The following is a 15,421-nucleotide window of genomic DNA, read 5'->3' as shown; positions in this document are numbered from 1 at the left end:
CTTTTGCAACACTGCACTGCACCAAACCACTGATATGAAGCAAACCACCCAAGATTGCAAAATATCCTTATTGCAATCAACCTACAGTTATACAGAATTATCTGTCTGTACGAGGGAAAAGAAAATAAATAAAGAGCGACATCAAATCCAGAATGCTACACGAAAACGTCTGAATATTTTCATAGCTTTCATTTAAATGGATAGATTAAAACTTTTTTTTTAATTGAATAGTAAAAAGTTTTAAAACCCAAAGGAACCTTTTTGGTTTTTTTAGCTTGATAAAATATATGCATGTGTGAATATTCAGCCCGTAATTTGAGAACACAGCCAGATTATGGATCAGTGAAACTGAATATCAACAAGTGATTAAGTTAGCTAGCTAGCTTTAAAAACAAACAAATAAAAGCTGTAAATCCGATTCGCTTTGTTTTCGACACTTAATTCGCTGCAAATACGGTAAATAAAAATATACAAACAGTGAATATGTTGGTCTTAAACAAGCCAAAACCTTCAAGCAGAACTCCTGTATGCAAATAGAATTTCTGTGGCGAATGTGTTAGCCACTTGAGCTAAACTAACGGCTAACTAAGGCTGCATCCAAACCCGCATACTCGCGTCCTAACTAGTACACAAGGGGGAAAGCAGTACGGCAGCAGTGTAATGTAGCACTGCATCCTGCCGTACTGTTTAGTATGCGAGTGTACGGAGCCGAACTTATAACTGGTACTGCACTGATTGAATGAACGCTTCCTAAAAGGATGGAAAGAAAGCGAAATGTTTTGAAGGGAAACATGTGAAACTTACCAAACCATCCCATAAGCGCCTTCGCCGATGTAGGACAGGTTGGTGTACCGTGGCCCGACGTCGAAGGCCTGCCCGCGGACCAGCTCGGCTCCGGATCCGGGATTCGGGCCGCCGCCGGCGGCAGCAGCAGGGCCACACACCGCTGCTGCAGCTGCTGCTGCTGTCGACATCGCTGGGGTAAACAAATTGTAATAAATAAATAAATAAATACAAGCTTCCCCTCACACAAACCGCAGTGAGACCCCCCGGGGTTAGTCAAGCAGAGTCCCGAGTTCCTCCCGCACTGTATTCCGGCTCTGCGCTGCGCTGCGCTGCTGTTCCGGCGGGGTGTAAAAGAAAAATGGCTGTGAAGGAGGGGAGAGAGAGAGAGCGCGCGCGCTGACATGCAGTGAAAGCTACGGAGACTGCAGACGGAGAGGAGCGCGAGCTCAACCAAACCGCTGCGGCAGGAAACAACGGGGGAGGTCACGTGATCCCCGAGCAGCATTCATCAGCACTGCTTGGAGTGTGGAGGATTCCGAAATCCAATATCGCCCTCAAAGGTCATTTTATACATTATTAATGATATTTTTTTTTTGTCTTGTGCGCACAAAATAGTAACTTGTTCCCACAAGATAACAATTTGTTCCTACAAGATAGTAACTTGTTCGCAAGATAATAACTTGTTCCCACGAGTTAACTTGAGCACAACTTGTGCGCACAAAATAGAAACTTCTTCCGACAAGATAACAACTTGTTCCCAAGATGATAACTTGTGAGCACAAGATAGTAACTCGTTCGCAAGATAATAACTTGTTCCCACGAGGATAAATTGAGCACAACATGTGCGCACAAAATAGTAACTTGTTCCCAGAAGATAGCAATTTTTTCCTACAAGATAGTAACTTGTTCGCAAGATAATAACTTGTTCCCACGAGATAAATTGAGCACAACTTGTGCGCACAAAATTGTAACTTCTTCCGACAAGATAACAACTTGTTCCCAAGATGATAACTTGTGAGCACAAGAGAGTAACTTATTCGCAAGATACTAACTTGTTCCCACGAGATAAATTGAGCACAACTTGTGCGCACAAAATAGTAACTTGTTCCCACAAGATAACAATTTGTTCCTACAAGATAGTAACTTGTTCGCAAGATAATAACTTGTTCCCACGAGATAAATTGAGCACAACTTGTGCGCACAAAATAGTAACTTCTTCCGACAAGATAACTTGTTCCCAAGATGATAACTTGTGAGCACAAGATAGTAACTTGTTCGCAAGATAATAACTTGTTCCCACGAGATAAATTGAGCACAACTTGTGCGCACAAAATAGTAACTTGTTCCCACAAGATAGCAATTTTTTCCTACAAGATAGTAACTTGTTCGCAAGATAATAACTTGTTCCCACGAGATAAATTGAGCACAGCTTGTGCGCACAAAATGGAAACTTCTTCTGACAAGATAACAACTTGTTCCCAAGATGATAACTTGTGAGCACAAGAGAGTAACTTATTCGCAAGATACTAACTTGTTCCCACGAGATAAATTGAGCACAACTTGTGCGCACAAAATAGTAACTTGTTCCCACAAGATAACAATTTGTTCCTACAAGATAGTAACTTGTTTGCAAGATAATAACTTGTTCCCACGAGATAAATTGAGCACAACTTGTGCGCACAAAATAGAAACTTGTTCCTACTAGATAACAACTTGTTCTCAAGATGATAACTTGTTCCCACAAGATAGTAACTTGTTCCCACAAGATAAATTGAGCACAAGATGATAACTTGTGTGCACAAAATAGAAACTTCTTCCGACAAGATAACAACTTGTTCCCAAGATGATAACTTGTGAGCACAAGATAGTAACTTGTTCCCACAAGATAAATTGAGCACAAGATGATAACTTGTGCGCACAAAATAGAAACTTGTTCCTGCTAGATAACAACTTGTTCCCAAGATGATAACTTGTTCCCACAAGATAGTAACTTGTTCCCAAGATGATAACTTGTAAGCACAAGATAATAATTTGTTCCCACAACATTAACTGAGCACAAGATGATAACTTGGGCGCACAAAATAGAAACTTGTTCCCACAAGATAACAATTTGTTCCTACAAGATAGTAACTTGTTCCCAAGATGATAACTTGTTCCCACAAGATAACAATTTGTTCCTACAAGATAGTAACTTGTTCCCACGAGATAAATTGAGCACAGCTTCTGTGCACAAAATAGAAACTTGTTCCCACAACATTAACTGAGCACAAGATGATAACTTGTGCGCACAAAATAGAAACTTGTTCCTACTAGATAACAATTTGTTCCTACAAGATAGTAACTTGTTCTCACAAGATAATCTGTTCCTACAAGTTAGTAACTTGTTCCCAAGATGATAACTTTTGAGCACAAGATAATGACTTGTTCCCAAGATGATAACTTGTGCACATAAAATAGAAACTTGTTCCCACAAGATAACAATTTGTTCCTACAAGATAGTAACTTGTTCCCAAGATGATAACTTCTGAGCACGACAATAACTTGTTCCCACAAGATAACTTGAACACAAGATGATAACTTGTGCGCACAAAATAGAAACTTCTTCCGACAGGATAACAACTTGTTCCCAAGATAATAACTTGTTCCCGCAAGATAGTAACTTGTTCCCAAGATGATAACTTGTAAGCACAAGATAATAACTTGTTCCCACAACATTAACTGAGCACAAGATGATAACTTGTGCGCACAAAATAGAAACTTGTTCCCACAAAATAACAATTTGTTCCTACAAGATAGTAACTTCTTCCCAAGATGATAACTTGTGTGCACAAAATAGAAACTTGTTCCGACAAGATAATCTGTTCCGACAAGATAGTAACTTGTTCCCAAGATGATAACTTGTGAGCACAAGATAATAACTTGGTCCCACAACATAAATTGAACACAAAATGATAACTTGTGTGTACAAAATAGAAACTTGTTCCCAAGATGATAACTTGGGAGCACAAGATAGTAACTTGTTCCCACAAGATAAATTGAGCACAAGATGATAACTTGTGTGCACAAAATAGAAACTTGTTCCCACGATGATAACTTGTGAGCACAAGATAACTTGTTCGCCCAAAATAACAACTTATTCCCACAAGATAGTAACTTGCGTGCACATAATAAAAAAAAAAAATCACCTTTTTCAGTACTTTATTGGCTCTGCAAGATCTGGTGTCTACAATTTACAAATAAACCTATGCAGTAAAAGTGGATGTGTTGAATAAGGACTATTTATTGCATATCTGTGCATTATAGATGGTGGTCTCATCACTGCATCATAACACTCAAGTCAAGTTTATCCATCAGCCAGTCGTGTTTTCCTCCATCACCAGTCAACCTTATGAGGATCCATGTATCCAAGTATATCTGGAAGTGCTAGTATTATTTTTAGTTAACCACAATTATAGTATTTATAGGTTAGATATATTGGGCGTGGAAACATTCTAATGCAAGAGGATACACAACATTCCCTAGATACTCCATGGAAATGAGCTTGAAATATTTATAGGCTGAAAGTTTTGTATGACGCCACATGGTACATTTCCTGTATTAGATTTCTTAAACTGGTTCTCATCCAACATTTTGCTTCATAAGTTGTAGGAGAGAAATCAATTTATGTAGCCTAATATAAGGAAATATCACATACACTCACCGGTCACTTTAATAGGAATTTGTTCTTGATTCTAAGCTTCCTGTTCTTGGCTGGTAGGACTGGAACCCAGTGTGGTCTTCTGTTTTCTGCTCACCACAGTTGTAAAGAGTTGCTATAAGTCGCTATATCCTTCCTGGCAGCTCGAACCAATTTGTCCACTTTTCTCTGATCTCTCTTAACAACAAGGCGTTTGTTTCCACCCACAGAACTGTCACTTACTCAACTCAATGTTTTTCGCACCATTCCGTGTAAACTCTTGAGACTGTTATTTGTGAAAACCCCAGGAGATCAGCAGCAGCAGGTGAATGGGTGTACCTAATAAACTGGCCAGTGAGTGTATATCATATCATACATCACTATTATAAAAGCCCTAAACCCAGTTTGGTTTGTTCGTCTGGGAGAACAAATAAAGGCAGAACTTTATAACACACAGCTTTCCTTTCAGAAATGTTTTCTGCAAAAACGAATCACATCACGAACACGACCAGAATTCTGTATTTGTACGTTCCCAGCTGTTTATAATTACTTCAGTTATGTCGACTGACACCAGATCCATCAGTATTTAAAGGAAATCACAAACACTGTTCACTGCCAAAAGTGCTCCTTGTTAGTATTTTTCCCTCTTTTTCATCTCCTCTCATTATCTCTAGCCGCTTTATCCTGTTCTACAGGGTCGCAGGCAAGCTGGAGCCTATCCCAGCTGACTACGGGCGAAAGGCGGGGTACACCCTGGACAAGTCGCCAGGTCATCACAGGGCTGACACATAGACACAGACAACCATTCACACTCACATTCACACCTACGCTCAATTTAGGCCAAGTTTACATTAGACCGTATCTGTCTCGTTTTCTTCGCGGATGCACTGTCCGTTTACATTAAACCGCCTGGAAACGCCGGGAAACGGGAATCCGCCAGGGTCCACGTATTCAATCCAGATCGTGTCAGCTCCGGTGCTGTGTAAACATTGAGAATACGCGGATACGCTGTGCTGAGCTCTAGCTGGCGTCGTCATTGGACAACGTCACTGTGACATCCACCTTCCTGATTCGCTGGCGTTGGTCATGTGACGCGACTGCTGAAAAACGGCGCGGACTTCCGCCTTGTATCACCTTTCATTAAAGAGTATAAAAGTATGAAAATACTGCAAATACTGATGCAAATACTGCCCATTGTATAGTTATGATTGTCTTTAGGCTTGCCATCCTTCCACTTGCAAGTGGTAAGTGATATGCGCTGGGATCACACACACAGCGGCTCAGTCCCGAATCACAGCTTGTGCACTTCACTCGCGCGCTCTGTGAGCTGCGCAAGGCCGGAGTGCGCACCCTCCAGAAGGCACTCGCTGTTCAGGGCGGAGTGATTTGGAGCGCAGGATGCCTGCGGAGCCGAGCGTATCTGTGTATTGGTGTTGCTGTGTGCACGCAAATCGTGTATTGGCGTTGCTGTGTGCACACTAATCGTTTTAAAAACGTTAATTTGATGATCCGCTGATACGGTCTAATGTAAACATGGGCTTAGAGTCATCAGTTAACCTAACCTGCATGTCTTTGGACTGTGGGGGAAACCCACGCGGACATGGGGAGAACATGCAAACTCCACACAGAAAGGCCCTTGCCGGCTACGGGGCTCGAACCCAGACCTTCTTGCTGTGAGGCGACAGCGCTAACCGCTACACCACCGTGCCCCCCCCCCCCCCCCCCCTTCTTTTTATTTTTTAAATTTACACTTCTAGGTGCTTCTTAAGCGTTTTCACTATATTCAATTATTTATCTTCAGTAAGTATTCCCGTGGGCTTGGAGCTTATCCCGGGAACACAGCATGGACTAGGGACACGCCCTGGCTGGGACACCTTTCCTTTTGCACACACAAATCGACGTCTAGGAGTAATCTAATCTAGTATAGCCAATTCACGTACTGGCATGTTTTTATGATGTGGGAGGAAACTGGAGAACCCAGAGGAAACCCATACAGAAACAGATGATAATATGCAAAACTCCAAACAGATAGTAGTTTGAAGTTAGGATCAAACTGAGGACCTGGGAGCTGTTGAGACAATGTACACTCACCGGCCACTTTAATAGGAACTTGTTCTTGATTCTAAGATTCCTGTTCTTGGCTGCAGGACTGGAACCCAGTGTGGTCTTTTGTTTTCTGTTGCTTGCTGAGATGCTTTTCTGCTCACCACGGTTGTAAAGAGTTGCTATATCCTTCCTGGTACAAAAGCTCAAACTAATCTGTTCATTTTCCTCTGAGCTCTCTTATCAACAAGGTGTTTGTTTCCAACCACGGAACTATCACTCAGTCGATTCAAATGTTTTTTGTTTTTCGCACCATTCTGTGTAAACTCTAGAGACTGTTTGTGTGTGAAAACCCCAGGAGATCAGCAGTTTCGGAAATACTCTAATCAAACCAGTCCACCTGGCTCAAACCAAGTGTCACACTTTTTGAGATCACAATTTTTCCCGTTCTGATGTTTGAAGCGAACATTAACCGAAGCTCTTGATTTGTATCTGCACGATTTGATGCATCTAGGGATCGGCTGATTAGAGAACTGCATAAAACAGAAAGCAGGTGGATGGGTGTTCCTCATAAAATGACTGGTGAATGCAGATTTTAATATTAGTTTCCCCACCAAATCTTTACAGAACATCGTTTTCCCAGAGTGCACTGAAGTCATCATGTCTTATCAAAGTTGGCTTCTAACCTTGTAATGGACCATCTAAAAACTTCTTCACGTTAACACTGCATTTCAGCACAATACAACTTACAATTAGTTTTCACGTCATGATCTGGAGAGTAATGCCGTGTTCATGTGCTATGGGAAGATGATATTTTCCAGTTGGGAAGTGGTATTTACCAGTGTGTCGTGTTCACATGCTTTTGTTCTCATCCCATCTCATTATCTGTAGCCGCTTTATCCTCTTCTACAGGGTCGCAGGCAAGCTGGAGCCTATCCCAGCTGACTACGGGCGAAAGGCGGGGTACACCCTGGACAAGTCGCCAGGTCATCACAGGGCTGACACATAGACACAGACAACCATTCACACTCACATTCACACCTACGCTCAATTTAGAGTCACCAGTTAACCTAACCTGCATGTCTTTGGACTGTGGGGGAAACCGGAGCACCCAGAGGAAACCCACGCGGACACGGGGAGAACATGCAAACTCCGCACAGAAAGGCCCTCGCCGGCCACGGGGCTCAAACCCGGACCTTCTTGCCGTGAGGCGACAGCGCTAACCACTACACCACCGTGCCGCCCCATGCTTTTGTTGTTGTTGACAAATTAAAGATGGTGGACCAGATTCAGAATCAGGCCTGTTATTTGGCTAAAACAATTATAGATTGCCTTGTTCATCAGCTGCAGCAGGAATACGAGTTATCAAAAGTCAAAAGGTAAATAATGCTGAATATTTCCTGATCTTGACAAGTAGAGATTTTCTTAACACATTGAATGCCACGCAGTTTTTGGAAATTTGGCTGTAGCCACAATGAGAGTAGCCAGTATCTAGATCATTGTTGGCGTTCTTTGGACAGCCACAGAATATTTTGTATTAGGCTATAATATACATATTATAATAATATAATATACATAGGGGCGGCACGGTGGTGTAGTGGTTAGCGCTGTCGCCTCACAGCAAGAAGGTCCTGGGTTCGAGCCCCGGGGCCGGCGGGGGCCCTTCTGTGTGGAGTTTGCATGTTCTCCCCCTGTCCTCGTGGGTTTCCTCCGGGTGCTCCGGTTTCCCCCACAGTCCAAAGACATGCAGGTTAGGTTAACTGGTGGCTCTAAATTGACCGTAGGTGTGAATGTGAGTGTGAATGGTTGTCTGTGTCTATGTGTCAGCCCTGTGATGACCTGGCGACTTGTCCAGGGTGTACCCCGCCTTTCGCCCGTAGTCAGCTGGGATAGGCTCCAGCTTGCCTGCGACCCTGTAGAAGGATAAAGCGGCTAGAGATGAGATAATATACATAACATGACTCGTTTAAAAGGTGAGAGTCAGCTTTCCGTAGGTGAAAACCACTTCTTTCTTGGTTCATAAGCCGCTCGCCGCCATGTTGAAAAGGTTAAAGTTCATCTCATCTCGACAACTCGTGTATCAAAATTTTCTACGAGTTGCCCAGTGGAAAATACCACAAGAAGGGGCGTTCATGTGTGCTTTCCATGTCGGCGTTTGGTATTTACCATAATTCCCATAGCACACGAACGCACCATAAGCTACAACCACCACCTTCATTTGGAAGTAATTATGAGCAAAAAAGTAAGAATGTACAGTAAGAGTAAAATAATTGGCACGAATTATTTTAACCACCAATTACATTAAACAACCTTGAAAAACCATGGCGTACTACAGCAACTGTTCTATAAAAGGCATTACAATGAGCTGCAACAAATGAGACATGCAAACGAAACGTGTGGTTATTGTTTATTTAATATCCTGACTGATTAGATTTCAGCTCTCATGTTACTGAATGCAAATGAAATGTAGATGTAATACTTTCCAGGAAAAGGTTTCCAAAATATATCCACTGACTTTTCCCATCCAGAAACCTGAATCAATTCTAAATGACCAACGTAAATCATTAAATTAGGTATTACAATCTAATGACATATACAAAAACAGCATGGAATCAAAAGTTATTCATAGATACAAAGTAGAAAAGTTTATAAACTGTCAAAGAGGCACATAGAAAAGTTCAAGTGGAATTAATAACTTGATCAGTTCAGTACATATGAAAAGGAAAAAAAAAAAAAAGTTGTGTGTACTGGCAGTAGTCATACACAACATATTACAAGAAAATAAGGCACAAAAGTGTGAGATACGTGTTGCACATGGGTTAAGCGTTCTCGACTCACATCCTCTAATAATACTGTACAAACATCAACATGTACAAGCTGATTTCCTTCGCAACGTTGCATTCAGTCAATAACAAAGATCTTCAAACGTTAAAATTTGGTTCAGCATCAGAACGCAAGTCACGACTGCTTGTTCAATGGAAATAAAAACTCCGAACCCATGACGTTCAATATTATACACGTCAAAAACAGTGTGTGATGATACAAATTGTAACCAACTGCAAAAAAGTGTGTTTTGATGATGCACGGCATATCAGTAAGGCAGGATATTAGTTTAATCTAAACCTGTCTGATGACATCGCCAGTGAAGTCACAAAATATTGCTCTGCTGATGGGAAATGTGAGATCAGACAGATTAAGTTTCCACATTATGCAAGGGGCACACAATGACTGTACTGACTAACATCAGAGAGATAACTGATAGCCAAATCAAAGCAGGTCACAGTCAAATACATACAGTCCTGATCAATCTAAAAGACTTTCAACGTCGTGACACGCAGCAGGAAAGCAACCAAACGTTATCCGGAACTTTCAGTTTCACGTATTGAACAGGTTCGAAGATGATTTGGCTGGAACGTTAACAAAATCACAAACGTTTCCGAGAACGTTCTGAAAATACTGGCCGTGATAACGATTTACATCAATGATTACAGTTAGACAACAAACAAACAAACAAACAAAAAAATGTTCTCAGGAAACTTCTAGAAATCAAAAGCTCTGAAGATTATAATGGTGCAAGAAGAGCAATCGAACAGTCATCAGGAGACTGCACGTTCAAATCCCGGCGACGCGACAATCATCCATAGCTGGGAGCCGTGTGTGCAACATTGGCCATGATTTCAGGAAGGGAGGGATGGTATACTCTTTCTCCACCGTCAATCACAGCAACACTAACCAATCAAGGGCATCCATGAGCTCATGTATGCGGAAGAGGGCAGAATGCGCTTTCTTCGGAGTGTGTTATCTGTGTTGTGATGGATCAGCAGCAGCAGTGTGAAACGATGCTGTTAGCTGGTTTCCTGTGTTTCAGACTCATGGGCTAGTCTTCATCCTTCCTGTTACATGATAGCTGGTATGATAGGGGAGAGCTGGCTGGTGAGTGGGAACTGGCAGGTGAGCAAATTCACCCCGCAATTCTGCAAAACTAAAATTGTTCAGACTCAAATCTAAAACTCAAACAAAATATAGGCTGCATACATCTACAGTATGGGCTAGAAAGAAATCGGCCCCAGATTCATTTCTTTATACCACTCGGTGTATTTTTCTTACGACCGTTAGCAGTGCTGTTGCTCTTGATTCTACAAAAATCCTAAATATTTCGCTTTCGGTTATTTACCACCAGGAAACGACACTAAAAACGAAAACCTCTATTCATGATTTCCTAGCTTAGAAAGACAAAACGAGGTTAGCCTTGCTACTCCATGTACACGCATGTATACCAGTAACCATGGCAACCATCGTGTCATTATTGATATGGATACAACATACTTTGTCAGTTACTCACAAACAAAATGCACACGTATTGTTAGATTTAAAAAGGAGTCCAAAAAAAATTTATAATTTCCACACATGCATCACTCCAAAATCTTGTCCAATCTTTGTAGCAAATTGCAATGTTACGTAGAATAACAACTCTAAAGAAACATTTCTGAGGCAGGTCAAAGATAAGGTAAGCCAGTTATTCACAGTCGTACACAAAACAGATTAAAAACACAAATGTAAAAATGTGAATCACTGCACGTCACTGTCCTCAGCATTTTTCTACACACCAAATCGCCACTTTCGCCTTCCTCTTCTCTCTATATGCTTAGCTCTATTTTTAGCCCGCTCGCATTAAAGCAACGGTCCAGTCATATTCGCTCCATGTCACAAGGCTTTCAAATATTTACGACATCTGAACGGGCGGTAACGCGAGACGGCTCGGCGCATGCAGGACCTGTGGCCTGACAGCAAGCCAGCCTGGCTGCAAGTTAATATTCTCCAAACACGAAACGCACAAAAACAAACAGTAAACTAGTCTTTGGAGGAACAGTTTTTCCAGGCTTGGACTTAAAAGTGCGTCTTAACCTGGAATTATAATTAAACGATGCCTGGAAAACCGACGTGCACTACATCACTATTAACACTGTTTTCAATGTAGAGAAAAAAAAAATAAGGCTTAAAGGTGTAGTCTGTAATGTTTAGAAGTGCTTCTAGGCCTGTAATCATCAAACGGTTTCAAAAATACTTTGAAAAACTGGGATTTGGAATATTGTTACACAAAAGATTTGGCTGTTTTATTCACAAAATTTGAGGAATTTGTTACATTTTTCTGGCCCTGAAATTAGTTCTTCCACTTTCCTTTAAAACGAAATGCACAAAACATGGCACTTTAACAGAGGAGGTGGAGTTTGTGAATATTATTGCTGCAATTAAGCTCACAGGCAGATGAAAGCTCTAAAAATTACAAACCGCTCCTTTAAGTTAAATATATTAATTATATACATGTACACTGAAGGAGATTACGTACACAAAGAACATCTGGCTAAGTTACACTCTTGCAAAAATATTTTTTTGGCACTGAAAGGCTGCTAACAGTTAATGTCATCAATAAATGCATATTAAAAATTAAAAACAAACAAACAAACAAACAAACAAACAAACAAAACACTGATTGATGTTCTTAAGAATACAAAACTTAATGTGCATTTTCCTTCGAAGCATTGTGCTTTGACCAATACAGACTGGTGTGCCCTATAATGTTATACTGCTTTGTAACAGGTATAAATAAACGTAAAAATGAAATCAAATAAAATATAACAGGCTTGCAACCAGAACTATAACATCTTAACGGAGAAATGAACCCAACACCTTGCTATAAAGTTATGAAAATAACTTGGCAACCGATGCGTTCAGACTTCATCCGACGATGTTAACATTACTGCGATCTTTTTAAAACAGAGAACAGTGATCCCGGGAAAAAAAAAAAAACCCTAAGAACGGTATCACAGCCTTTTTTGGAACGATAAGCACCTGGGAAATCACGAACAGTCAACTGGTAAAGATAACTTCAGGAATTAAAACTGCATTTTGTCCAAAAAATAAAAAGGATGATGCCTCTTGATTGAGATTCAAAAATGGCGTCAATCTTAGATTTATACATGTAAAAATGGCATAATAGAAAACAAGGCTGTAAAAAAAAAAAAAGTAAAATAAAAGGCATCACTTTAACATAAAAAACCAAAACAAAACACCGTTTCTCCGATATTAAGAACTACACCGACATCATTTCACTCTTCGATGACCTTAAATCACAGAAGTATGACACCGAGTAATCTGATGCCTCAACATCGGATACAGTGAGACGGCAAAGAGATCATCAGCCCTCTAGTGGTCTGCGCCAACACTCGTGTCTTTCTTTCCTGCGTGTTCTCTCACACTTGCCCTGCAGCCGTCGTCTCTGGGAGTAGAAGGTCCCGTGGCTCGCGCAGAAACACCAGCATGACAGTGATGTTGTCACTGGAGCCTGCGGCTTTGGCCTGAGCCACCAGGCTCTCAGCGACGTCCTTCCCTGAGCCACCAGCCTCATGCAGGGCCTCCAGCACCAAAGCAGGAACGTCAGCCGGCCGCAAAACGTCGAAGAAACCGTCGCATGCCAGCAGGACGTAGTCCTCATCTCCACTCAGCTGAACTGAGGAGCAGTCTGCCACGTTGGACACGTATGGCTTCTGATCGAAATCGCCTGAAAGTCAGAGATGGAAATCATAAACGGGGCATAAAACATGACCAAATGTACTGTTATACGAAAATAATCAATCAATCAATGACAGGATGGTGTGATTTACTGTAATTACCCTGGATTGACCATTTTACAATAATAGCACATCCTGAAGTGTTTTATTGCTCTTACACCACAGCAGTTTGCCAACACTACCCACTGCCATTAAAGGTGACATACTACACCCCTTCTCCACACACTGACAGTTCCCTGAGGTCTTAAAGGAGAACTGAAGGCAAATTTTTAATTATCAAAATTCTATTTCTCATTTTTATTAAATATAGCAGACCTGGGCATTTTCCGGGCCGCATCCGGCCCTTTGGTTCATTCTGACCGGCCCGCGTAAGGTTAATTAGAAATTACAAAATAAATGTATTTTCTAATTTTACCTCATGCATGGACTGAATATGCATTGCTTTTATTTTGAAGTTGTGTTCAGCAAAAACGCAACGCGCACGACATGAACATGACATGAAATCCCACGAAACCTAATCCCGCGACAACTACTTCCGTAATTTGTCCAGACCAACCACAAACTTGTACATCATCCTTCAAACGGTCCAGCCAATCACATCGTGTGACGTCACCAGCAGGCGCCGGAGCCCGAGCTGATCTGTAGATCTGATTCCTACACCGAATCGACTGATGATCATGTGTCAGCTGTGCTTCGCATCTCCACCTCAGACATTCAACCTGACTCTGATGCACTCGTTAAAGACCGACAGAGACTAGATTTCTCTCACTGAACAAATAAAAAACACCAAATGAGGTGATTAGACTACAAATGTGGGCATCAGGAGTTTGCATGTTCTCCCCGTGTCCGCGTGGGTTTCCTCCGGGTGCTCCGGTTTCCCCCACAGTCCAAAGACATGCAGGTTAGGTTAACTGGTGACTCTAAATTGAGCGTAGGTGTGAATGTGAGTGTGAATGGTTGTCTGTGTCTATGTGTCAGCCCTGTGATGACCTGGCGACTTGTCCAGGGTGTACCCCGCCTTTCGCCTGTAGTCAGCTGGGATAGGCTCCAGCTTGCCTGCGACCCTGTAGAAGGATAAAGCGGCTAGAGATAATGAGATGAGATGTGGGCATCATTATTATAATATGATGTATCTTGTTTGATATTTGGAGTAGAAAGACAATATTGTGATGTCTTTATTGTGTTTTGTGGTGAATGTGACTGGAAAAAAAAAAAGGTACAAACGTTCACATTTTGTTAAGTATTGTTTTGGGAAATTTGATTGAATAAATGACATTTTTTGTAAGGCAACCTCGTTTTTTCCCCCATACTCTTACCAGTCTTAGCAGCTTGTAAAACAATGATATTTATTGCTTTATATAAAGAAACACAATTAATATTATGCAGAATTTAGTTCAGCCTTATGGTCCGGCCCTCCACAAAATTTTCTGTTTCTCATGTGGCCCCATGGAATAAATAATTGCCCACCCCTGAAATATAGGAATGTATTTTCAATAGCTATTTTGTCGCTGCTATAGCAAGGGTGCATCAGTTGCCCTCACTTTCATAAAATCTGATGCGTTTTTGTTTGGGTGTTCCTTTTCACCAATAAAGACATCCTGTAAAATTTTTTGACCATATTCAAAAGTCTAATGGTGGCACCATGAGGTTCATTTTTTGCCAAAAAACGCTTATGTTTTTGCGTAAGGTTTGAATCACAATGTTGGACTCCATTTATTGATTTCTTGTGAGCCAGAGATCATGTTAAGAACCTTTGAAGGGATTGAGAAGCATTAATGTGATTCATAATACATTTGTATTGTTTAAAAGTAGTTGAACAATGATTCAATGAACAGCTAAAACTCAAACTGTGCTTGAGAATATATTTAGAATATGTACTAAAAATGTGTATCTAAGATATTTGGTATACTCTATAAGGTGCCATAATGTTTCATGAAAAGTGATCGAAATTGTCATAAAAGTCATAAAATAGCAGCTTTTTCCATAACTTTGAGCTCCTGGTGCCACCATTAAACTTTAGAATTTTGTCAAAATATTTCACCCAGTGTGTTTTCTTACCAAAAGGAACATAAAAACAAAAATGCATCATGATCGGAGGAACTTTTCATTTTTAGGGGGCAACTGATGCACCTTAGTTATGAGTGTTTGAAATACGCTCTGTAATATATCAGTCCATATGTCGAAGCAATGGCCGTAAAAGAGATTCGTTGAGACCTGTGCGAGACATTGTAGGACGGAAGTAAAACGTACAGCGGAAATCAAAGTGACCGACATCCGCCAACGTCGTCAAAAGACGCGCGCGCCCTCTTTCGAATGCTGACGTAATCAAGCCGGAAGTTTTCCCTGT

At 41.1% G+C, this 15,421-nt stretch overlaps 2 protein-coding genes across 2 annotated transcripts in view; both read right to left on the bottom strand.

Moving 5' to 3' along the window:
- mapk1 (mitogen-activated protein kinase 1) overlaps positions 1-1,232 on the bottom strand; it is a 68,412-nt gene extending 67,180 nt beyond the window's left edge. The window contains exon 1 of the mRNA XM_060907423.1: positions 805-1,232. Coding sequence (XP_060763406.1) covers positions 805-974 — 170 coding nt within the window. The 5' untranslated portion in view covers positions 975-1,232. The remainder of the gene's footprint in view (positions 1-804) is intronic.
- A 7,668-nt stretch (positions 1,233-8,900) lies between these two features.
- ppm1f (protein phosphatase, Mg2+/Mn2+ dependent, 1F) overlaps positions 8,901-15,421 on the bottom strand; it is a 73,300-nt gene continuing 66,779 nt past the window's right edge. The window contains exon 8 of the mRNA XM_060907421.1: positions 8,901-13,064. Coding sequence (XP_060763404.1) covers positions 12,757-13,064 — 308 coding nt within the window. The 3' untranslated portion in view covers positions 8,901-12,756. The remainder of the gene's footprint in view (positions 13,065-15,421) is intronic.

The sequence above is a fragment of the Neoarius graeffei genome, chromosome 24 (genome assembly GCF_027579695.1).
Source record: "Neoarius graeffei isolate fNeoGra1 chromosome 24, fNeoGra1.pri, whole genome shotgun sequence".
NCBI classification, from domain to species: Eukaryota; Metazoa; Chordata; class Actinopteri; order Siluriformes; family Ariidae; genus Neoarius; species Neoarius graeffei.
The sequence above is the reverse complement of the archived record's forward strand: the minus strand, read 5'-3'. Positions and strand labels throughout refer to the sequence as shown.